Raw genomic sequence first — 23,412 nt, 5'->3', positions numbered from 1 at the left:
CCAAGGTTGGAATTTGATAGGTCCACAAACATCTGAGTAGGCCCTCTCCAGAACAGTAGATTTCTTTTGTGAAGACGTTGCAAAAGAAACTCTATGTTGTTTCCCGAATAAACAATGTTCACATGGATTAAGAGCTTTACCTTTGTCAATAGGAATGAACGACTTCTTTGCCAAAATCTACAGCCCTTTCTCACTCATGTGACCCAGCCTTTTATGCCATAAATTTGGAGATGAACTATCTTCCACAGCGAACAACTCATCACGACACACCTTCGTACGTGGTCTTGTATAATGAACAACAAGACTTGCCTTTAGCCACCACCAAAGATCCCTTGGTGAGCTTCCAAATTCCTTTGCCAAAGTAACTTTCATACCCTTCTTTATCAAGAATATTCCCAGATATATGATTGAGACGCAGGCCGGGAATATGTCGAACATCTTTCAAAATCAATGTACACCCAACATTGGTTTGAACACGAATGTTACCAACCTCAACTATCTTCGAGTTGCTAGTGTTACCCATTCTTACCATACCAAAGTCACCTGCTTTGTATGATGTGAAGATCTCCTTGTTAGGAGTAGCATGGTAAGAGGCAACGATGTCTACAACCCACTCCTCATCATTACCCGCAACATGCAAATAATCCCCAGCGCCATAAGATAGAACTACCACATCTTGCCCCGAGCAAGTGGCAGTTGTATTCTTTTCATCATCTTTTCTTTGGCTATAGTCAGCTTAGTTTTGTTCTCGCTTCCAAGCATAGCAATTTCTCTTCATATGACCCTCCTTGCCGCAATGATAACATTTTCTTCTTTCAATGGACCTCCCTTTTGACTTTGACCTCCCTTTGGATTTATCATGACTCTTGAAACCTCTGTTTTTGCTTCTGCTCTAGTTCTCAGTGGCAAGAGCTTGTGCACTGTCTGTCCCAGTAGCCTGTCTTCTGGTTTCTTCATTGAACATGCTACTTGTGACTTGCTCCATGGTCATCTTGCCATCGGGAGTAGAGTTACTCAAGGACACCACCAAGGTTTCCCAACTATCTGGTAGAGAGCTCAAGAGCATCAAAGCTTGTAGCTCTTCATCAAGAGTCATCTTCATAGTGGTCAATTGATTTATGATACTCTGAAAATCATTCAGATGGTCGGAAACTGAAACACCGTCCTTAAGCTTCAAGTGAACAAGTTGTCGAATCAAGAAGGCTTTGTTTACGGCTGTTTTTCGCTCGTATCTTGTTGTCATCTTCTTCTATAATTCACAAGCATTGGTTTCATCGGAAATATGATGGTATACTTTGTCATCCACCCATTGCCGGATAAGACCAACTACTTGTAAATTTAATTTCTTCCACTCTGCATCTGAAGTCTCCTTTGGCTTGGCTGTGTCACCTTCAATTGGAGCATACATATATTTATAGTAAAGAATGTCTAACATCTTGCCTTTCCAAAGCAACCAATTGCTACCATTTATACTTATCATTCTGCTGCATGTACCTTCCATTAAAATTGCACAACAATCTTCAAATAAAAAACGTCAGTGAATAGAATCGAATTACCGTCAGCCTGGCTCTGATACCACTTGTTAGGGATGAACACACCCTTGAATTAACGATTGTACAAACTCCACAGAATAATAACGGAATGATAATGCAAGAGATCAGCAAACATTATTTATGTGGTTCGACAGTGGGCCTACATCCACAAGACTAACTCCAATCAATCCACTATAAACAATTTGTTATAGTGGTGTTTACTCAAGTTATGCAAAACTTGAGTTAATACAAGAGTAAAATAATACAGAGGGAAACAACCTCTGTTGAAACTAATATACACTCTCAGTGGTGTATTAAAACACTCTTTTCTTAACTCTCTCTCTCGGGAGTATAACTGAAGCTCTCCTCTCCTGGCTTCTCTTCTTTTGTGTTGTTGTTGATCATCATCAATTATGTTTGAGGCATAAGCCCCCTTAGCTATTTATAGCCAAAGTTAGAACCATCTAGATGATGAACTTAGCCCCCAAGTTAGAACTATCTAGATGATGAAGACAAATTAAGAACCTTCTAGATGGATGGAGAACCATTTAGATAAATTTTTGTAGAAAACCTTCTAGATTGATGGAGAACCATCTAGATAAATTTTTGTGGGACTTGCTCCATTTTGTTTAATCAAAATCTTATCTTAAGTAGGGAAAAACATTGTCGGTAGCCAACAAATTTCACATGGATTCAACATTTTTATTTAGTTATGTTCCGTGTGTTGGTAACGACTAATGTGTTCATATGAGATTGTTTTCATTATTTTGATGATGCTAAACATGGAACAAATTAGGTTAAAGTTAACATGCTTAGTTGATAATAAGTGTATATATATATATATATATATATATATATATATATGAAGTCGATCCAATGGTAAATTGAAAATGATATAAAATGAAATCAGCACAAAACCCTCTTGTTTAAATCTCACTTGATTGATGGTAACATACGATTCACTCAATTAAAACAATGGTATATTGTAGTATTTAAGCAGTTTCTATATGTATAGAGGCATAATATAAGAATATTCATTAAATGATTAAATTTGTCGTTTTTGTAACGCCCTACTGAACGGGTTTGCAGTGATTTTTTTTTTTTTGTGTGTTGTATATGATCACCGCTAAATAAAGAAGCACCACAGCACTAGTGAACATCAATACAAAATAATTGACCAAACCATAAACTCGATCACCTTTGAAAAGTACCGTGGCACAAAAAACCTCATGTTTTATATGCAACAATATCGTCGTTCCTTACACAACATAGAAGCCACAATGTTTTGGCCCTTTGCATTTACTAACACATGCCCTACATAGGGGAGTCCAATCTCTCATAAAATACTTATATATCATATTACAACATAAAAGACATAATACAAGTATACAACGATCTAAACAACTTAAACCCATCAACTTTTTATTTCGTCTTCTTTGCTAGCTGCTCGACTTGGGCCTCAGGGTCTTTCCTTGAACACTTTTTTTTTTCTTTATTGTTGAGTGTGTGTATATATATATGTGTGTGTGTGTGTGTGTGTGTGTGTGTGTGTGTGTGAATGTAAAAAGAATAAAATTCCACATTAGATAATGTATAAGAAGTGTAAGTGGTTAATATAGCATTGTTGGGCCCAAACTCATAGGCTTAAGCTTTTGGGTTATGTGGTGTCTCAACATATATGCTATATTATTGACTCATAAAAGGACTCCCCGAAGGTATTAATCTCCCAACATTTATCACGCTCATTTTTCCTGTAAATTTGCATTTACATGTAAAAGAGTAAGTAAGTAAGTTCACATCTTAGCAAGTAAATAAGGTTAAACAATGTGTGTGTGTGAGTATTGATTTAAATCTTTAAGATAAGGGAAAAATATATTTTAACTCCATGAACTACCAGTCTACCACCACATTTTCAATTACAACTTCAAACTTTAAAAAGTAACGTAATGATCCCCATAATATCACCGCATATCAAATCAGACATTTTTAATTTTTTTTAATCTTCAAAATAACCTTAAAATTATTTAAAAGTCACCATTTGAAAAAAATTAAAATTATGAAGAAAAAAAAAAACAAAACTAAAAGAGGAAAAACTGAAAATACCAAAGGGGTTTACCTTCTAATATTAGCCCCCTTAATTTTTTATTTTTTATTTTTTCAAATGGTTACTTTTTTATTTTTTTAATCTATTTTTTAATAACTTCAATGGTATTTTGGGGAGAATAATGCAAAAGTGTCTTTTATTGACACACGTGGTAGTAAGGGGGGCCTAATGTCAATTTTTAAAGTTTGAAACGTATATGAAAATGTGATGATAGTTCAATGGGTTAAAGTATATTTTTCCCTTTAGATAAAAAAAAAAAAAAGAAGCTTGCTTTCAAAATGTTTAACTTTCATTTAAATAAAAGGGAAATATGAAAAATTAGTTCTTGTGGTTTCCCTAATTTACAATTAGCTCCTTGTGGTATCAAAATGAACTCAAAGGTCCTCGAAGTATCCCAAAAAAATAATTTAGTCTCTACAGTCAAATTTCGTCCACTAATTTAACAGATTTTGTTAGTGTGACACTGACTTAAATATGACAAGTATCACAATTTTATTGGTTCTAACATTCCATGTTATCATATTTGTCAAGTCAGTGAACGGAATTTGACTGTATGGACTAAATTATTTTTTTGGCATACTTTATGTACCTTTGATTTCATTTTGATACTAAAGGAAATTAATTAAAAATGAAGTAAACCACATGGACTGATTTTGCATTTTTCCCTAATAAAAGTTCTTGATCATGTAAAAATACTATAAACATCGATCTTTTTAAAATGCTCCATATATATATTTTAAAAAGATTTTTCGTTAAATAAAATAATAAATGGGGGTTTTGTCTCAATCTTGGAAAATAACCATTTCAAAATTACTCCAAAAATGTGGTAAGGAGAAATTTATGATGTTCGTGGGACTTGCAAGGAAAGGAAAATCGGGTTCCGTAGAAATGAAGTGATCCATGGGGGAATTTTACCCACCCAGATGTGCTTTGTGAGGGAGATGCTTACATCTGCCTAGGAGTATAAGTAGGCCCAAATGATCGTGCCATGAACCACCACGCAGGAAAGGGAGGACCCAAAGCAAAAGGGACAGCACCTCCAGTGTGAATGCAGTGAGCTCACTAGAGCAGAATTGGAGTCGCTTTGGACACCTTGTGGCTGATACGCAGAATATTTTCTAAGATGAGTGTAAAAAAGGGTTGTAGGCAAATAATAAGTTTGGATGCTTGCCACATTGAGGAGGAATTCGGGGGCAGTTGTTGTGTCCTATTAAAAAAGGTTGGGAATGATAATATGTTCCCCCATTGCATTTGTAGCGGCTGATAGTGAGACTTGGGACTCGTGGTAGTGGTTTATAAGTATCCTAGTAGATGATGTTTACATTGGAACTGAAGGAGGATATGGTTTGATTCTTATGTCTTATATAGAAAAAAGGGATCTATGCTTTGATTCTTATGTCTTAATAGTCGAATCTTAGGAGTATTTATTGATACAAATCTTTGGTAGAACTCACCTTTGAAAACTGATTTACAAGGAAAAAGTGTTCAAGAACTAATATACACATAGTTAAGATTGTACTTAATCCATGCGGGACAATTAGGATTGTTACATATCACCACTCTCCGCAACCAATGTCACGACAGCCCACTCTATCGATAGTGACCCGATGGTAACGTTTTTTCTTTTGACGACTCCACTCATTTGTCAGTATTTAATGACTTAGTAATATGCTCATACATAGTACCAAGACATTTTAATATGACCTATAGGTTGCCTCTTCTGTGACTCAACTACAAAGATGCAACCCATTCAATTCCATACTCAACAAACTGTGTTGAATCCCATACTCGACATAGCAGCTGGCTTTGATACCAAATGATACAAACATTGTGTAGAACTCATATTTGAAAACCAACTTACAAAGTTGAGTGTTCAAGACCTTATATACATTATTAAGATTGTATTTAAGTTATGTGTGACAATTAATATCGTAATATTTGTATCCCAAAACTCATAAACATTTATTAGTGGGGTAGTGTGTTAAACCCATGTTGCTACAAACGAGTTAATAGGTGTATGAGACACCTAAAAGGAGTTTGGCTTCACTACAAAAAAATAGCAATTTAGTGACATATGAATAATGACTCTTAATGCCTTAAAACGTCACTATTCATTTAGCGATGTTTGAATAGTGACACTCGGTAAAAAACTCTAAACATAGGTCGTTTTTGCTATACAAACGACACTAAATAGTGTCTTGTAGGGCCAAGTGTCACCTTTTGGAAGGTGACACATGAACAGTGCGTGTCACCTTCCAAAAGGTGACATGCGCATTGTTCAAGCGTCACCTTATAAAAGGTGGCGTTTGAACAGTGAAATGACATCTTTTAAAAGGTGACATTTTACTATTCAAAAGTCACTATTCTTTTATAAAACGAAAAATAATAATTTTTACCAAAAAATATTTATAATTCAGAAAAAAAAAAAAAAAAAAAAAAAAAGGAAAAAAAAATCAAATTAATTTTCTTTTTTTTTAAGATTTAGAGCATGTTTGGGATTGTGTTTGAGGGTCTTAAAAATGCTTTTAACACTCAAAAAGCCCGTTTGAAAAAAAAGTACTCATTTGGTAAAAAAATTAAAAGCGTTTTTAAGGGTCCAAAAAGCCTAAAAATGGTCAAAACGCACTTTTGGCAAAAGCTTAAAAATGAAGCTTTTGCCCAAAAGCTCTTTTTGACTTAAAAGCTCTATTTCTTAAACGCAATCCCAAACAGGCTCTTAGTGTGTGGTTGAAAGATAGAAATTGTAGTGTTTTTTAGTGTGTGGTGTTGAGCTTATAAGCCTCAATTTCGACCACCAAATTTTCAAAAATTAGTTAGTATCATTTGAACAGTATAACAGTAACACTATTCAAACGACACATTTTGTAGTGAATAGTGTCATTTGAATAGTGTTACAATTCAAATGATACCTTATGGGGCATGAATACACCTTATGCAGTGAATAGTGTCGTTTGAATAGTATTACTATTCAAGTGACACTATATAGCTCATGAATAGTATCGCTTGAATAAGCCTTAATTTTGAGCGTCAAATTTTCAAAAATTAGTTAGTATCGTTTGAACAGTGTAATAGTAACACTGTTCAAACGACACCTTCTGTAGTGAATAGTCATTTGCATAGTGTTACAATTCAAATGACACCTTATTGGGCGTGAATACACCTTATGTAGTGAATAGTGTTGTTTGAATAGTATTACTATTCAAGTGCCACTATCTAGCTCGTGAATAGTATCACTTGAATAGTGTTACTGTTCAAGCGATACTACTTTTAAAATGGTGCCGTTTGAACAGTAAAATGACGCATTTTAGTAATTTTTTTTTTCTCTCTAAACTTCATTAAATGGTTGTTTTTGTTTTTTTTTTTTTTTTTGTAGTGCTTTGGTCAGAACTCTAACAAAACTAGCCACCCATGGCATCTCTCATTCCTCGATGTGTTTTTTTGTGATCAATTGTTATTTTCTTGCCCCTTCTCTTCTAGGATTTGGCTTTCATTCTTTGATAAATACAACCTCCATCTCTTTGGTTAATAGTTTACTTTTAATGGTCATAAACTTTAAAGATAGCTGTCTTTTGTGTCTTGTTGTCAAGTTGATGTATGCAACTATCATATTTGTCATTTGGTACTATTAAATTATCAGTTATCCCAAAAGCTTAAACTGATAGGAAGAAATTTAATATTAAATTTAATCATTATTTTAACACTCTCTCTTACGTGTGGGCTCAAACTCCCTTTTAATAGGTGAGGCCAACACGTGGAATATTTAATTTAAATGGAAGAATGATTTGACGGAGTCAAGGTTTGATCTCATGTCGATCATTGGCTCTGATACCATGTTAAATTATCAGTTATCCCAAAAGTTTAAGCTGATAAGAAGAGGTAAATTTAATCATTTAATCATTACTTTAATAGGTACAAGAGAAATTTAATCATTACTTTAATAGGTACAAGAGAAATTCCAAGATCTAATTCACTGAGTTTTTCATGTGGCTTTGTTTTTTTTTTTTTTTTTTGGTTTTGCATGGGCGATTGTTGTTGGAGCTCTTTTGCTGTGTTGTTTTCTCTGTTTGTGGAGGCAATTGATTGTATTGTAGCGTTGACTTCTATTTGTTTTTTTTGTTCTTCTTTTAATAAAGCTTACTTAATTATCCAAAAACAACCTAAATTCAATTAAAGTGGGACTCGTGGAATGCACTCTAGAGACAACATTATTTGAGTCCACCAACAATACCACTTTCATATATATATATATATATATATATATATATATATATAAAGCATGCGGTTGTGATCCTCATATGAGAGTTGGTTTACCTAAATTGTGTGAATTCCTTCTAATTAATTTGAAGTAAACCACTATTAATTCATTACTATTTTATTTTGTTGAAGTGCATTGTTAATTCAGAACAACCATGGTTAAAAAAAAAAATTAAATGGTAGATTAGTATGGTCACATCAGTATAGTACGATAGTGATAAAATAATGGTGTGATATATAACATTACTCATTAATTTATGCCTATATTTGAAGAGGGAAAGCTATAATTACACTTTTATCCCATTGCATGTCATCCCATCGTGATAATGTAACAGCGCTAATCAGCCATTATTATTATTTTTTAGCAATGACTGATCTAATGATTTATTATCACTATCACATTAGCAAGGTGTGATAATTGTGTTCTTATTATGCTGACATGGCAATGCCAATCCACCCTTAAATTTGCCACATCAACATAGTGAAATAATAGTGTGGTACATATATAGCGTTGCTCTTTATTTATATATTTTGCAACGAGTAGTGCTAAAAACTACATTTTTATCCATTCATTATCTAATTCTACGGTGATGGTATTGCCAATGTCAAGCAGTTCTTGAATTCTATTTTAAACAACCGCAAATCAACATTGACACGTCAGTAAAATAAAATAATAATAAAATAAAAGTGCGAGATCTAACGGTGCTCTCTCGCTTTGGGTTTTGTGCGAGCCACATGATCAAGTCTAGTGTGCAATAAATTGAGGGACAAAGACTAGTTGGTGTATATGCATCTTGTCCAGAACCAAACTTTGCCCGTGAAGGTCTGGCCATGGTGTGACTGTGAGATAAGGAATTTGCTCACGGGATGCCAAGTTCTGACAACCTACCGTGACCCCTGTGGAACCCCCACCAATCTCATTCCTACATCCTAATCACCCAAAATTGGCTAATAATAATAATATATACATTTATCCTCTTTTAATTTATTATTCAATATTTTGCAGTTTTCCCTTTAGTATTTCAATTTGCTTAAATTTACTATTAGGGATACAATATTATGGCTCATAAAACAGAGGTCAGTAGTTCGAATCCTCCTTTCCCATTCTCTTGTGTGGACATGTCAAAAAAAAAAAAAAAATCATCACTTTGGTCTATTTTAAGTATTTTGCATTTTTTTTTAATAAATTTTTGTTCTTCTTTTCGTTTTTTCTTTTATACATGGTAAAAAAAAAAAAAAAAAAATTGGGGCAGAATGAAAACATTGCAACTCTAACGGTGGATTGGAAAAACATTGCAAATTGAGTGAAAAATTAAGGAGGATAATTGTAGTTTTCCATACGATATGACTCCATTGACAACCACGTACAATTAGCTAATATTTGACTCCATTGACGCCAAAAACTCTAGAATTTATAAAATGCATAAAGATAAATCTTTACATTTATCTTATATACTAAGCTAGCTCAATTTAACATCCATCGTAATCATAATAGTTTGTGCCATTAATTTTGGGAAGAAAAAAAAACTATGCAATAATTGTTCATGAAGCTTCATACATAAGTGAAATGAAACTCATATATATCACCTTGGAATCCTGTCCACTCATTCTTGATATTACCTTGTGTATGCACAGGGCCTTTGTGCAAGTAAAATTTCGATATGACGTACGTAGGATTTCTTGTTTGTTATTTGAAAAAACAAATTATTTTTATTTTTATATTTTTCAAAATTTTCTAGAATATGATTTTGTTTCTTTAATTTTGGGTACTTTAGTATTTTTCTAATCATATAGTTTTATCCTATTTCGATATTATAAAATCAGGATATGTTAGGAATATTTCTACTTACTTGGTATTGCATTCCTTGATTCAACAAAATCTTTGTTTTGGTGGGATAACTCATAAAAAAATAGCTCATTTTTTAGGGCTAAGTAAGAATTAATGAAGAAACCCAACAAGGATAAAAAGAATTCAAATAACCCCTCAAAAACAAGACCGCTTAAAAATTAGAAGAACCTACACAAGCCCCTTAGAGTACCGAGTCACTTGTTTAATCAATTTCTTACCTTTTTTTTTTTTTTTTTTAAAGAAGACCAATTTCTTACTATTTGTAATTATTGTCGCACTGTTTTTGTTTATTCTGTGTCTGTTGTTGGAGAGCCAAACCCCATTTTTGTTTTTAGGATCACCCACTTCTTCTTTTCGAATTAAGAATGGGAATAATCCTCCTTTGTAAAACTAAAAAAATAAAAATAAAAATCTATTGATAGATTTTTAAAAATTTTATAAGATTGAATCGTACAGTTGTCCCAATTATAAACCACTACTATTTGTTAGGCCACTAAGATAATATTTTAAGGCATTTAGGAGAGAGAGAGAGAGAGAGAGAGAATGTGTGGTTCCATAGCTAACAAAGTAGTAGTGGGTAGGCTTTCTATCAAGTGCATTGAGTATTCAATGTACCATAGCCTAAAATAAGTTTTTCATATCTATGTATAGCTCCTAATTTATATATATCATATCATATCTATAGCTCCTTAATAATACACCTTAATAATTTATTGACGTTGAGAATCTTTTCTATTTCAAGTGAAATAACGTGAAAATATATTCATCTTATTTATAACATTTAATCCAAACTATAAAATGAATCTTGGAGGTCCTATTTCCAAATAGTATTCAAACTCCATCCCACAGTCTATATAAACTCACAGTACATCGTCTCTGCCTCAGACCAAACACCCACCTGCCTGTTTTACAATGGAGTTGCTGAACAATCCCAGAACAACTCAGGTTGTCTTCCAAAAAACATGAGCTTTTTTAGCCTTTTGGGTTCTCTTCAATTATATTGCCAAACAAATCCCATTAATGAAGAACTTTCTCTTTGATATTCTTGCAGGTGATTGCTGAGGTTGTGTTAGCTCTGGTTCTTCTGGTTTTCCTCAAGACAAATGGTGTTGAAGGCCGGAAAGCTCTGGTTTCTGACTCCTTTGAGTACAGGGCAATAAGTTGCAGAGCTCATGGAGCTTCATTGGAGGACTTTGGAGGAGTTGGTGATGGGATTACATCAAACACCAAGGCCTTTCAGGCTGCCATTGATAATCTTACCCAGTATGCATCTGATGGAGGGTCACAGCTCTTTGTTCCTCCTGGAAAATGGTTGACTGGGAGCTTCAATCTCACTAGCCATTTCACACTCTATCTCCACAAAGATGCAGTTCTTCTTGCTTCCCAGGTTAGTAGGAAACCCCAAGATTTTTAGTGAATTATATTAATCATCAATTAATAAATCTGTCATATTCTTCTATCTTTGTTTTATTATGCATTCTGAGTAATGTGTGAAGTTAATTAAATTGATGTTAATTGTAAAATTTGTAAGGCTGGGAGCTATTCTTTCATTAGAGAAAGATAGAAACCTCGTCAGAGAAATGTTGCTCAACATTTTCTCTCAGTAATTTTGTATATACATAGAACATTCACATCTACATTTAAAAAAAAAAAAACAAAAAACAAAACAAAACAAAAGAATAAAGAATAAAGAGAATATATATATATATATATATATGCACACCACAAGCCAAAGGCAACCATTTAGGTCCACAGGATGTGATAAGGGACCCACCTGATATAAACGATCCAGGTAATCTGGGCCATCCAAGTCACTATATATACCCGTGAAGGCTGTTGGCCTAACTTTGAAAAGTGCATTTCGGCATATTGTTAACAAAACTAGCTAGAGGCGCAAAAAAAACTCAACAGAGAATATCAAGATATTGGCCTTAATGGCCTTAGATCGTTAAGGTCTACATTTGATTATGTTTAATAGCATAAGTTGTATTAATTAGCTTGACCAAAAAGAAAAAAATATGGTCCATCGAGCCAGAGACAAAATTAGGGGGGCCTCGACCGAAGAGTCCTCCTAATTTCATATCAAATTATGCACAAATTTAAAAACGGACTCTCATCACTCTGACTTTGCATCCATCCTAATTAATTGAAGGGAAAAATGTAAAGTCAATGCTAAACTCATTGGTTTACTAATTTGATGATGATAATAAAAAAAGTTACCAACTGAAGCTAAGATTATAAGGATTTGGTGAATTTATTTATCTCAAAAGTACTGATTTTTTTTTTTTTGGTTCCATCTGTATTTTCATAATCGGATTAGGACGAGAATGAATGGGCTGTGATTAATCCTCTGCCATCCTACGGTCGAGGTAGGGATGCAGCCGGTGGAAGGTTTGTCAGTCTCATCTTTGGAACCAACCTCACTGATGTCATAATAACAGGTATAAAGCATAGCCATTTGTTCTGAATGATTACTGATAAGAGCCCGTTTAGTTTTGCAATTTTCTAAAATTGTAAAAAATATTCGGTTTAAAAGTGCGTTTTTAAAAAATGAAAGTTTGAAAACGTATTTAAAAACGTACGATTTTAAAGGTCAAACTACTATTTTAGAAACGATTTTATCAAAGAGTTAATTGCATTTTTAAAAATCATGTGTTCAAATTACACATTTACGATTGTTATTTTTAAAATTGCAAAATCAAGCGATGTAAATTATAATATCTTGGTTGTGAGCAAATGGGTCTATTTCTATCAGGGGACAATGGCACCATTGATGGTCAAGGTGCTCTGTGGTGGGAAAAATTCCATAAAGGACAGCTCAAGTATACCCGGCCTTACCTGATTGAGATTATGTACTCTGAAAATGTTCAAATATCCAATCTGACTTTGCTAAATTCCCCATCATGGAACATCCATCCTGTTTACAGCAGGTTCTCCTCCCTCTCTTTCAACTTAGACCTTTGCATTTCACTTGGTTTTGTTTTACATTTAGGGTTAAATATTGCATAATAGGTACATGTGATTTTACTCTTTATAAAGATAGAAAGAGTAGTGATGGCAATTCGTATTCGAGTGTCGGGTTTAGATCATGTCGAGGCTTGGGTATAAGATTATATAGATAAACTATATCTCGACTCATTTTATTAAACAGGTTAGACTCTTTAACCCTAATCCACTAATTTTGTGTTAGATTTGTATCGGGTTCATGGGTCATGTTAAAAAATTGTCAACCCTAAGAGAGAAGGGGTTTAAAAATTAGGCTTGACCCTTCATTCATACTTTGGCCCAACGATAAGAAAGTCTGACTATGTTCCTACCAGGTTTTCAAAAGTGACAAAATTGGTACATGTAATTACAAGTTTATTTATCAATTTGAAAAGATTGTTGTTCTAAAAGACAGTGAAATGCAGCAATATCATTGTTCAAGGTATTACGATTCTTGCACCAGTGACTTCTCCAAATACTGATGGGATCAACCCAGGTAAGCACGTGAAGACAATTTCATTGTATTTTAAACTGCTGCTGCATGATATCAATATACTTAAGCTTTTGTCTTGTCCAGACTCCTGCACAAATACCCGGATTGAGGACTGTTACATTGTGTCTGGGGATGATTGTGTGGCAGTTAAGAGTGGTTGGGATGAGTATGGGATTGCATATGGAATGCCAACCAAGCAGCTGGTAATCAGACGGCTCACATGCATTTCTCCCTTCAGTGCTGTGATTGCATTGGGCAGTGAGATGTCTGGTGGGATCCAGGATGTGAGGGCTGAAGACATTGTAGCCATTGATTCTGAATCAGGAGTGAGGATCAAAACTGCAGTAGGAAGAGGAGGCTTTGTGAAAGACATATATGTAAGAGGAATGACAATGAAAACCATGAAATGGGCCTTTTGGATGACAGGGAATTATGGCTCTCATGCAGATAACAACTATGATCCTAATGCATTTCCTGTGATCCAGAACATTAACTATCATGATATGGTTGCTGAGAATGTAACAATGGCAGCTAGACTGGAAGGAATTCCTGGATACCCATTTACTGGAATCTGCATATCAAATGTTACAATTGAACTGGCAAAGGCGGCAAAGAAAGTACCATGGAATTGTACAGATGTTGCTGGGATTTCAAGTTCTGTGGTTCCTAAGCCTTGTGAATTGTTGCCAGACCAAGGGCCAGAGAAGAGGACAGCATGTAATTTCCCGGAAGACAGCCTTCCAATTGATAATGTTCAAGTTCAGATGTGTACTTACAACAGAAAGTATTTCTGACACTGAACTAAAGTTTCCATCTATGTAAGTAGCAAATGATCTCTATTCAAGGTTTTGGCCACACAATAAGCCAATGAAAAACAATCTGACCAATTGAACCAGCTGCTTCAATGGTGAAATATGTAATAAATATAGCATGCACCATATTTGAGAAAATTATATTAAGGATTATGTATAGCACTTTCAACCATTCAGTACTGCAACTGCAAATTTAAATTTGCAAGATTTAAACAACACATAGACACGCGAAAAAGATCTTCGTATTAATATGCTGATTTTACTCGATACGTAAAATATATCCAAGCAATATAACATCCACAGTCTTTGTTGCAATCTTTTCTCCTAACACTCATCAGAAAGATGTCCACCAATTGTTTCTACCAAACTTGCTTCAACTTCACTTTGGAGCTCTAACAGCTCATATAGGAACCAAAGCGGCTGACATGTGAGAGACCCAAATCCCTTAGAAAGATGTGTTTCAGCTCCTTGCTTGTTAGTTGACTTCAAGTTACAAGTATATAAACTCTGATGCTATTATATCTACTCCAGTGAATGTGATGAATTATACACTATTTTCAGGAAACAAAGTTTTTCCCATTACATCTCCACTGCATATGCAAAGCATTTCTCCTAATGTATTGGGTCTGGATTGAACTTCACTGATTCCCTCCAGATGAGCTCCTTGATGTGTTCTTCAGTACATGATGGTTGCTCAAAATCAAAACCAAATGGCCTAGGGCAGACAGGCTCATCGTTGAGATCATGAAGAGATGACAAGTATGGGTGACATAGTGCCTCTTCAACTGCAGACAGATTCAAAAGTAAAATAACTGAATTTGGAGAAAACGTGAAAAACTAAAAACAAAAAAGACCTGAAACAACAACCAGTTGCTAGAGTTATTCCACGTGAAAATTTGAGTTCTTTTCTTGTACCTGTAATGCGTTTGTTGGGATCAAAGACGAGGATTTTCTCTAGCAGATCCAAAGCCCCAGGAGACATGCTAGGGAATCTAGCTGAAAACTGTTGCTTCCGACATTGTGGAAGCTGTCTAACATATCTTCGAGCATTATCACTTCGGAGAAATCCAAGGCTTGCGTCATCAGGTGAACCTAGTAGCTTTAGGAGAAAAATAAATATTCAGCACATTATAATGTTATGCATCAGCATAAAGAGAAATTTTACTTTATAGGATGACTTCTCCATTCTCATGATGAGATATCACACCGTCCAAGCAACATAATATTAGATAGTACAAATGTCATAATCCAAGGAAGTGCTAGTCATAGCGATGTTATTACCTTTAACAACACTAAGCAAAGTTACAACTAGAACACCTTAAGAGTTACTAATACAACCCAATCTCATCCAATATACAACTAATGTAGGATTTGGCACATACACCCCTTCATAATCTACCCATCAAATATAGGACTTAGCTTTCCAAGGTGTCATAATCTTCTCCAGTCAAATCTCTGACATTCTTGTCATGGCTCGCATCACACTGTAGTGCTCCAGCGTCATATGGTGTTACTAGGTTGGCTCTAATATCAGTTGTCATAACCCAAGAAACCATTAATCACAACTATGTTAGTACACCAAAAGGACTAGTCAAATTTATGGTTGGAGGACCCTAAAGTCACTTATATAGCTCAGTCTCACCTAGTAGACATCCAATACGGGATTTGGCACATCCACACCATTATAATCCACCTATCAAATTAGGACAATATTGGCAGTGCCAACATTTGTTCTTTACAAACCACACATGATTTCAATATGTTAAGATATAATTCTTGACACTTCAAGCACCAAGCTACACAGCCACTGCCTAAGATAAGAATGAGAAATTTAGTTGCTTTTATTGTTATGGTATAATCGCCTATTACTAATCAGATTAGCTGTGACATGAATAAAAAGGCCCAAAGAATGAGTAGAGACAACTGGCCTCATCTTTTGGTGTGGCAGAATAGTGGCATGTTGAGCACCCATCTCTCCTTTTGAGTACCATCATAGTAGATCAAGTAAAACAGTAGCAACATCCAACAATGCTCAAGATTAAGCAGATATTAACTCACTTGGAAGTCCCCAAAAAGCATACCTCTGTGATAAGCCTCAGCTGGTGAACATAATCTTTCCCTGGAAATAAAGGTTCTCTAGTCACAATTTCACCGAGTATGCAACCAACTGACCATACATCAATTGCAGCTGTGTACTCTGAGCAATTAAGAAGCAATTCTGGTGCTCGGTACCATCGAGTGACAACATACTCAGTCATAAAATCTGTCTCAGAAGTTGTTCTTGCCAATCCAAAGTCTCCAATTTTAAGGTCACAATTGGCATTGAGAAGCAAATTACTGGGCTTAAGATCACGGTGCAGAACATTGGCTGAGTGTACATATTTCAATCCTCGCAACAGCTGATACAAGAGGTACTGCATAATTTTCAAGATGTATCAATCCCAAGCACGTTTTTTAAAACTAAGTACTTAAAACAAGTTTAAACGTATTAAATTAAATGACAAGGTATAAAGCCCAACTATTTTGTAGGTGCCAAACCTGACAATGATCATCTGTAAGTTGTTGGTCAGAACGAATAATCTGGTGAAGATCAGTGTCCATCAGTTCATATACAATGTACACATCATTGAAGGCCTCCTTTTTTGGTGGTCGTATGATGTCCTTGATGGCAATAACCTATCAAAGGTGAAAGCCGAATAATAATTCCAAGTACACTCAGTAAAATGAGTAATCATGTAGAGCCACTTCCAAACAAGCATATCATGACATAATATCCGCATGGTAAATTGAATAGCATGCAGGTTTTGCACCAACCCATCGTATATAAAATGTACTTTGCTTTCCTTTTGGGGGGGAAGCCACCTGGTCAGATGGTCTGCGATTGGCCACCTTGAGGGGTTGGGGGGGCCGGCGGTACCTTATTATATTATTTAAAGGGCACACAGCTAGGAGGAACATTAAAGTCTTACATCTGAAGAAGGTCATTACGAAGTACCCAAGAGACTGCTTAATCAAGCATGATCAAGGCCATATGAAAACCTTTAATGTCCCTTACCCATTGTTCATAGTCTTAGATGATGCTAAAATAGAGCCCTTATGAACTCGGCCATGCCCTGCAACTGTCTCATAAGGTACTTTCAATACAATTTGTTGGAGATGCATTTATTTTACTACTAATACACAGGAAAACATGGTAAAAGATCTTTCAACCTAACTCCCCCCCACACCCCCCCACCAAAAAAAAAAAAAAAAAAAAAAAAAAAAGAGAAGAATAAATCATTTGAAAGTTCTAAGATATTCCACAATGTTTCGGTGTGCAAAGAATAAAAATCATGAAAAAAATTTAAGAAACTGGGAATAGAAGAGTTTATTTAAGGCATTATAAAGGTAACCATACATACATTTTCATGTTCCATGTGGGAGAGAAGCTTGATTTCTCTCAATGTCCTTTTGGCATCTATTATGTTGTCGAATGCATTACCAATCTTCTTTATGGCCACCTCCTCATGTGTGTCTGAATTCACAGCAGCACTAGAAAGAAAGAAATCATGTTATCAACCACTCCCTTAATCAAACACAACACTTGTCAAGTAAATACATAAAGAAGCAGTCTTTTCGAGTTTATTAAGCAGCAGCTTGACTCATATATTCTAGAGAACACATGGTGCGTGGGAGAAGGGCAAGGAAGCTACAGTTACCAAAGTTTCAATTTCAAGCAGCAAATAACACAAAAGAGAATATATGAAAGTAGCTGTTACTAAATATAGAATGCAACAAAATAGACTAGCACATACCGATGACATTAGGTAACCATCAACCACATGCTAAATTGATACCAACAGAAAAGAAAATAAATGATCAAGGAATTGTGGCTTATTAAAACCATAAACGTAGGCCTTTTCTTCATCAGTAGAACATATAAATTATGATAAATTAAGCATCCTATGCTTGCATATAATGCATGAAGATCCACAAAATGAGCTTAAATAATGCATGAAGATCCACAAAATTACAAGTGGCAATTGAGAAAATTGTGAGAAGTAGAGAGAGCAATACATAAAAAATATAAGGGCAAAACATGTACTTGTATATACTACTAGGGGTGGCAATTCGTGTTCACATGTTAGGTTCAGATCGTATCGAAACATGTGTATAAAATATATAGGTCAACCCAACCAATTTAATTAAACGAGTAAGACCCATCAACTCTAACTTGCTAATTTTATGTTGGATTTGTAACAGGTTTACGGGTCATGTTAAAAATTATCAGCCATAAATGTTGTATGTTAGGTTCGGGTCTCGTTGAGACATGGATATGAGACTATATAGGTCAACTATAACCCGACTTATTTAATTAAACGAGTTAAATCCCTTAACTCTAACCCGCTAATTTTATGTCTGATGTGTGAGTCGTGTCAAAAATTGTCCAAGCCCAGTTCCACTCCATCATATCATTCCTCATTCAATTTCTTCAGATTAACAGAAAGATGGTCCCTTCACTATGTATATCATTCATTACCAAGAAAACTAGATTTTCATAAATCACACCGCACAGTACCTTAAACCCCCAAACCCACTTGAAATTAAAGCAAAAATATTCCATAGAAATATCAAATTACATTACATCAACCTTGACCTTATCTACATTAAAAGAACAAATTCACAACACCAAAAATAAAAATCCACTGTATCATATCATTCAGAATACAACTTCTGCAGATTAACAAAAAGAAGTTGCTCAAAAACGTATTCCAAAACCCACTTGAAATTAAAGCAGAAGTATTCCATAGAAATATCAAATTACGTCACATCAACCTTGAGCCTTGTCAACCAAAAATACAAACTTTACAACACCAGAAAGGAAAAAAGAAAATGACCCAGAAACAAAAAATACAAACTTGGAATCAATGATCAATCACAAATCTTACCAGACAATACCATAAGCCCCTCTACCGATTGGGCGAATGGGAGGCACGTACTTTGCGGAGACCTCGAACAAGTTCCCGTACACATTGTATTGCGCATATCGACCACCATGCGTAAGCACCCTTTTGATTGTACTTCCCGTTGCAGCAGAGCTTGACTCCTTGGCAGCCATGTCCGAAGTTCAAAGTTCAAAGTTCAAAGTTCAAAGCTCAAAGCTCAGCACCCACATATGAAGAAGCTCCTCTAATATTTTTCTTTCTTTGTTTTTTTATTGGTTGTTTTTGTCTCCAAAAACCCACTGGGTTTTCGACCTTTCAGTATTTGGTGGCTAAAATTTGGCAAAGTGTGAATGCAATGCATCAGCACATAGTTCCTCTTTTCCGAAGCTTTTCATCTGAAAACGGTCTGAAAATCCGTGAAGTGAATGAGACATTTTTCAATAAAATATTGCGCTAATAACGAATAAATAAATGCTCAGCTATATCTTTGCAAATTGTCACGCAATGAATGAGAGAGAGAGAGAGAGACCATGCTGCAGCTGTCTAGAAAGTTAGAAACATTGTTTAAGTTGGAAAAAAAAAAAAAAATCCCCTCTATTTTTAAAAAGTTACTCAAATAATTAGATATTTTATTTTATTTTATTGTATATAATTAAATTATTTAAAATTTTAAATAATATCATATACATAGTTGAATACAACAAAATAAAATATCAACAGTAAAATGACACCTCTTTTATTTTACATGTTTTTGTTTCGGTCCCTTTTTTTTTTTTTTTTTGGAAGTGCTAATTAGGGTTTCTTACACCTAAATCAAAAACAAATTGGTCATATGCTCTATAATTTATTTAAAAAAAAAATTATTGTGACAAATATAATTAGTAAAGTGATTAAGTAAAAAATTTGATTTATCAATTTAATTAACTTTATATGAAAATTATAATAAAAATTGTAATGGCACAAGCATTTTCCTTTTCATGATCCATGATATGGTATAGGCAATAAGTATCTTTAAACAAGTATCATGGAATGGTAAATTAGATAGGATTATGTGGATTTCAATTTCAAATCTTCATTTAAAAAAGCAAAATTGAGAGTCACCAACCGATTGTTATGAAAAAAGGTAAGTTAATAAATATGGTATGCATAATAAATACCTTCAAGCTTCAATATTAAAGGGGGAGATCAGACAAAATATCATTTAATTAATTTAATTTAAATTTTTTTGAAGAAAAGAAAACTGTGTATAGCCTGAAAGACTCAATTAATTAATATGAAAACCCCCAAAAAAAATTAATTAATTAATTAATATGAAAAAGAAAGGGGTCCACAATGGGTCAATTTTCAAGTTAATATGCGGGGAAGGCAACCCCAATCTTTTTTTTTTGAAACAATCTTGAAGATTGAATGAGATCAAAATCTTATCACCAAATGATTGGTTAAAAAATATTGATTTTATTTAATTTTCTCTCAAGAAATAAATTATATAATCTGTCGTAGAAACCATTCAAATTGAATAATAATAAGAATAAGAATATAAGGGGTAATTACCTTTTGTCCCTCGAACTACAGCGCATTGACACTTTTCCCTAATAAACAACCAACTATAACACATAATCTCATCAAACTATTATCTTATGACAAAAAGCCTCCTTCCGTCAATCAAAGAGGTTAAAATTGATCGTCAACGGTCATGTGCAAGTCATGTGCAATTTTAAATTTTTTTTCCTTCCACTTTGCCCTCATTTGAAATTGTTTTCATGTGTTGGATTAGGGTTTAGGTGGGTATAAGAGTCATTTTCTCGGTCTGAAGTGAGGGCAAAAGTGGAAGAAAAAAATTTAAAATGACACATGACTTGCACATCACCGTTGACATCAATTTTAACCCCTTTGACTGACGGAATTAGGTTTTTTGTCATAAAATGGTAATTTGATGGGGTCAGATGTCATAGTTGGTAGTTTATGAAAGAAAGTGTCAAGGTGCTGTAATTCATGAGGACAAAAGGTAATTATCCCTAATAATAAATACTTTGTTTTGAATGTTTTTTTTTTTTCTGGAAAAATGTTATAAGGTGACATAAATATAAAATTTATTTTTATATTTTTAAGAGTATATATGATATTTGAGTTGCTTATTAATTTTTTTAATTTTTTAAAAAAAAAGTCCAAGTCAATGTTGTTTATGTTATCCATGTAGCACGTTCACATTTCTTTTTGACTATCACATGGCTCTTGAAACAACCATTTACTTGGTCTTCATTTCAATATTATATTACCACTCTCCTTAACTTTATCATATTTTCCTAAGGGCACAACCAACCATGATATTTTAATCTAAGCAAATTTGATTATTTCTCATCAAGACAATTTCTGATTATTCTCAATGTATTCTTTGATCCCTATTTGTTCTTGAAAGTCGTCCCACGCTCCAAAAGGTTACTTTCATATTTAATAAGTGAATTGCCTATATATATATATATGGGTGGATTATAAAGTTGCTTGTTGAAGCAATTTTTTAAACGACAACCGCATTTTTACAAAACGAGAAAAAGAGTTACCGAAAATCGTTGGTCTTTAAAGGCTGAAGAAGTCTCAAATACCCAAGTCAATATATTGTTTGATAGAGTATCTGAATGGAGATATTTTGTTTGGGAAGCAAGATTTTCCAACTCAATCTCAAATTTTTTCTAAATTCAAGTTTGGCAATTTTTTAAACTCAATTCAACTCAACTCAAAAAATTTCAACTTAACTCAAAAATTTTCATCCAAATTAATAAAAATTATAAATAAAGATTGAAAAAATAAATAAATAAATTTAGGGTAGCCGAAACACCCTAGGTGGTGGTTGGGCCACCCCAAGCCCAACTGGGGTGGTCCGACCACCCCTTAATATTTTATTATTTTTGTAAACTTCTTATTATTATTTTTTTAATTAAATTTAAAATATATAAAATATTTTATTATTATTTCTATCAATGTGACATATGTTTCATTTATAGCCTTAGGATATCTCTCAAGAGAGATCCTAATTATTAATTGACATATTTTCTAATTATTTGACATATTTTCAACTATTATAGAGTTGGCTCGGTTGCCTTTATTTTATTTTATTTTATTTTGTAACTTTTCCCTCTCCCCTCTTCCCCGCATTGAATGAAAAAAAAAGAAAAAAAAAAAGGGGGTGGACCACATGAAGACGACACAAATCTCAGCCCCAATTGTCTCATTTATGAGCTTCACATGCATGCTTACGTGTTCTCTCTCTCTCAGGAATCACGATAGATTGGGTGGTCGTTTCTGAGCCACCACCAATGCAGGCGCAGAGCACATCCGTCCCATCCATCCGTCGATCGGAGTAAATGCGAGGTAGTTGGAGCATTGAGAATTGGATGCGGAGAGTTTTAAATGCCACAACTTCCCTTTGAGGTCCTCATAAATAAATGACTCTGACAATTCTAACTTTGAGAACAATACTCTCCCACTTCACAATTACCTTTTCTTTTGTGGGATAAATATTATATATAAATATTTTTGGAATTACTTTAACCCATTTACAAATTCTACCATCTCATGGTTTAAAAAGAGATTTTCTATTTAGCAATTTTTTTTTTTTTAGCCTTTTCAGCTGAAAAATTGTTAGGCTTCTAATTTTTTTTTTTTTTTTAAAAAAAAATATGATTAAATTTTTTAAAATATAAATTTATCTCGTTTTCAATTATAATAGGACAATAAAATTATTTTGTAAAATATTTTATAATCCTATCATTTCTCTTCCAGCTTAATTTAATTCACCCTTAAATTAAATCTATGTAGCATAATTGACACTTTTAAAAACGGATTCTCTCCATAACGGCATTACTCGAAAGGTTGTATATATATAATAGGCGATATTAGTACTTTGGATCACAAAAGGGACTCATTTTAGAACCAGCTGGCATGTGTTAGTAAGGAAATTCTTTTAGGCCATGTAGCTCTGAATTCACTGGAGGGGTTCCACTTTTTATTTATTTATTTTTTATAATTTTATTTTATTTATTCAAATACAATACAGGAACGTGGGAGGGGGATACAAGAGGAGTTAAACTTATTGTTTCTAAACCAAAGCATGAGATATCAACATAAAATGATCTGCTTATTAGAAAGGGGAAAAAAAGTACAATCTGCTTGCAAAGATTAGCATACTTATGTTAGTTAAAGTACGATCTTCTAATTGACGTAGGAAAAAGGGCTGTTACAAAGTGAGATTTTTCTACTCTTATTTAAATGAAAAAGAGAATGAGATATCTCATGAAAATGCTTTGAAATACGAGACGAGAAGCAAGTAGCAACTACTTTGCCAAAAATGTATACTCTAAAATTTGCACATTACCATCATTTCAAAGCATTCTAACTTTAAAAAGAAGATAAATCTAAGCTAATATAAAAAATAATACTAGCAAAGTTCAAATTATTATTATT

General features: G+C 33.9%; 2 protein-coding genes across 2 annotated transcripts; one reads left to right on the top strand and one right to left on the bottom strand.

Annotated features, from left to right (window-relative positions):
- The first annotated feature begins 10,523 nt into the window (after window positions 1–10,523).
- On the top strand, window positions 10,524–14,112 carry LOC132173446 (putative polygalacturonase). The gene is made up of 6 exons (XM_059584949.2): window positions 10,524–10,684; window positions 10,791–11,126; window positions 12,060–12,180; window positions 12,495–12,669; window positions 13,150–13,220; window positions 13,302–14,112. Exons 1-6 carry the CDS (start codon window positions 10,652–10,654, stop codon window positions 14,009–14,011), a joined length of 1,446 nt encoding a protein of 481 aa, XP_059440932.1. The 5' UTR covers window positions 10,524–10,651; the 3' UTR covers window positions 14,012–14,112.
- A 139-nt stretch (window positions 14,113–14,251) lies between these two features.
- Window positions 14,252–19,432, bottom strand: LOC132173448 (mitogen-activated protein kinase homolog MMK2). The gene is made up of 6 exons (XM_059584950.2): window positions 18,958–19,432; window positions 17,431–17,560; window positions 16,568–16,705; window positions 16,111–16,443; window positions 14,945–15,128; window positions 14,252–14,814 (listed from the first exon to the last, which is right to left on the bottom strand). The coding sequence occupies exons 1-6, from the start codon at window positions 19,125–19,127 to the stop codon at window positions 14,642–14,644; spliced, it is 1,128 nt and encodes a 375-aa protein (XP_059440933.1). The 5' UTR covers window positions 19,128–19,432; the 3' UTR covers window positions 14,252–14,641.
- Window positions 19,433–23,412: the final 3,980 nt, after the last annotated feature.

This window comes from Corylus avellana, chromosome 3, assembly GCF_965113065.1.
Source record: "Corylus avellana chromosome 3, dhCorAvel1.hap1.2, whole genome shotgun sequence".
Taxonomy (NCBI): Eukaryota; Viridiplantae; Streptophyta; class Magnoliopsida; order Fagales; family Betulaceae; genus Corylus; species Corylus avellana.
Note: the sequence above shows the minus strand (reverse complement) of the source record. Positions and strands in the feature narration are given on the sequence as shown.

What these genes read in the sequence shown, in the direction of transcription:
- LOC132173446 (XM_059584949.2), top strand. Translation starts at nt 10,652, where the DNA reads ATGGAGTTGCTGAACAATCCCAGAACAACTCAG. An exon ending in ACAATCCCAGAACAACTCAG is followed by an intron (nt 10,685 to 10,790) that starts GTTGTCTTCCAA and finishes ATATTCTTGCAG; the next exon opens with GTGATTGCTGAGGTTGTGTT. An exon ending in CAGTTCTTCTTGCTTCCCAG is followed by an intron (nt 11,127 to 12,059) that starts GTTAGTAGGAAA and finishes TAATCGGATTAG; the next exon opens with GACGAGAATGAATGGGCTGT.
- LOC132173448 (XM_059584950.2), bottom strand. Translation starts at nt 19,127, where the DNA reads ATGGCTGCCAAGGAGTCAAGCTCTGCTGCAACGGGAAGTACAATCAAA. An exon ending in GGGGCTTATGGTATTGTCTG is followed by an intron (nt 17,561 to 18,957) that starts GTAAGATTTGTG and finishes CTTTCTTTCTAG; the next exon opens with TGCTGCTGTGAATTCAGACA. An exon ending in TCCCAACAAACGCATTACAG is followed by an intron (nt 14,815 to 14,944) that starts GTACAAGAAAAG and finishes ATCTGTCTGCAG; the next exon opens with TTGAAGAGGCACTATGTCAC.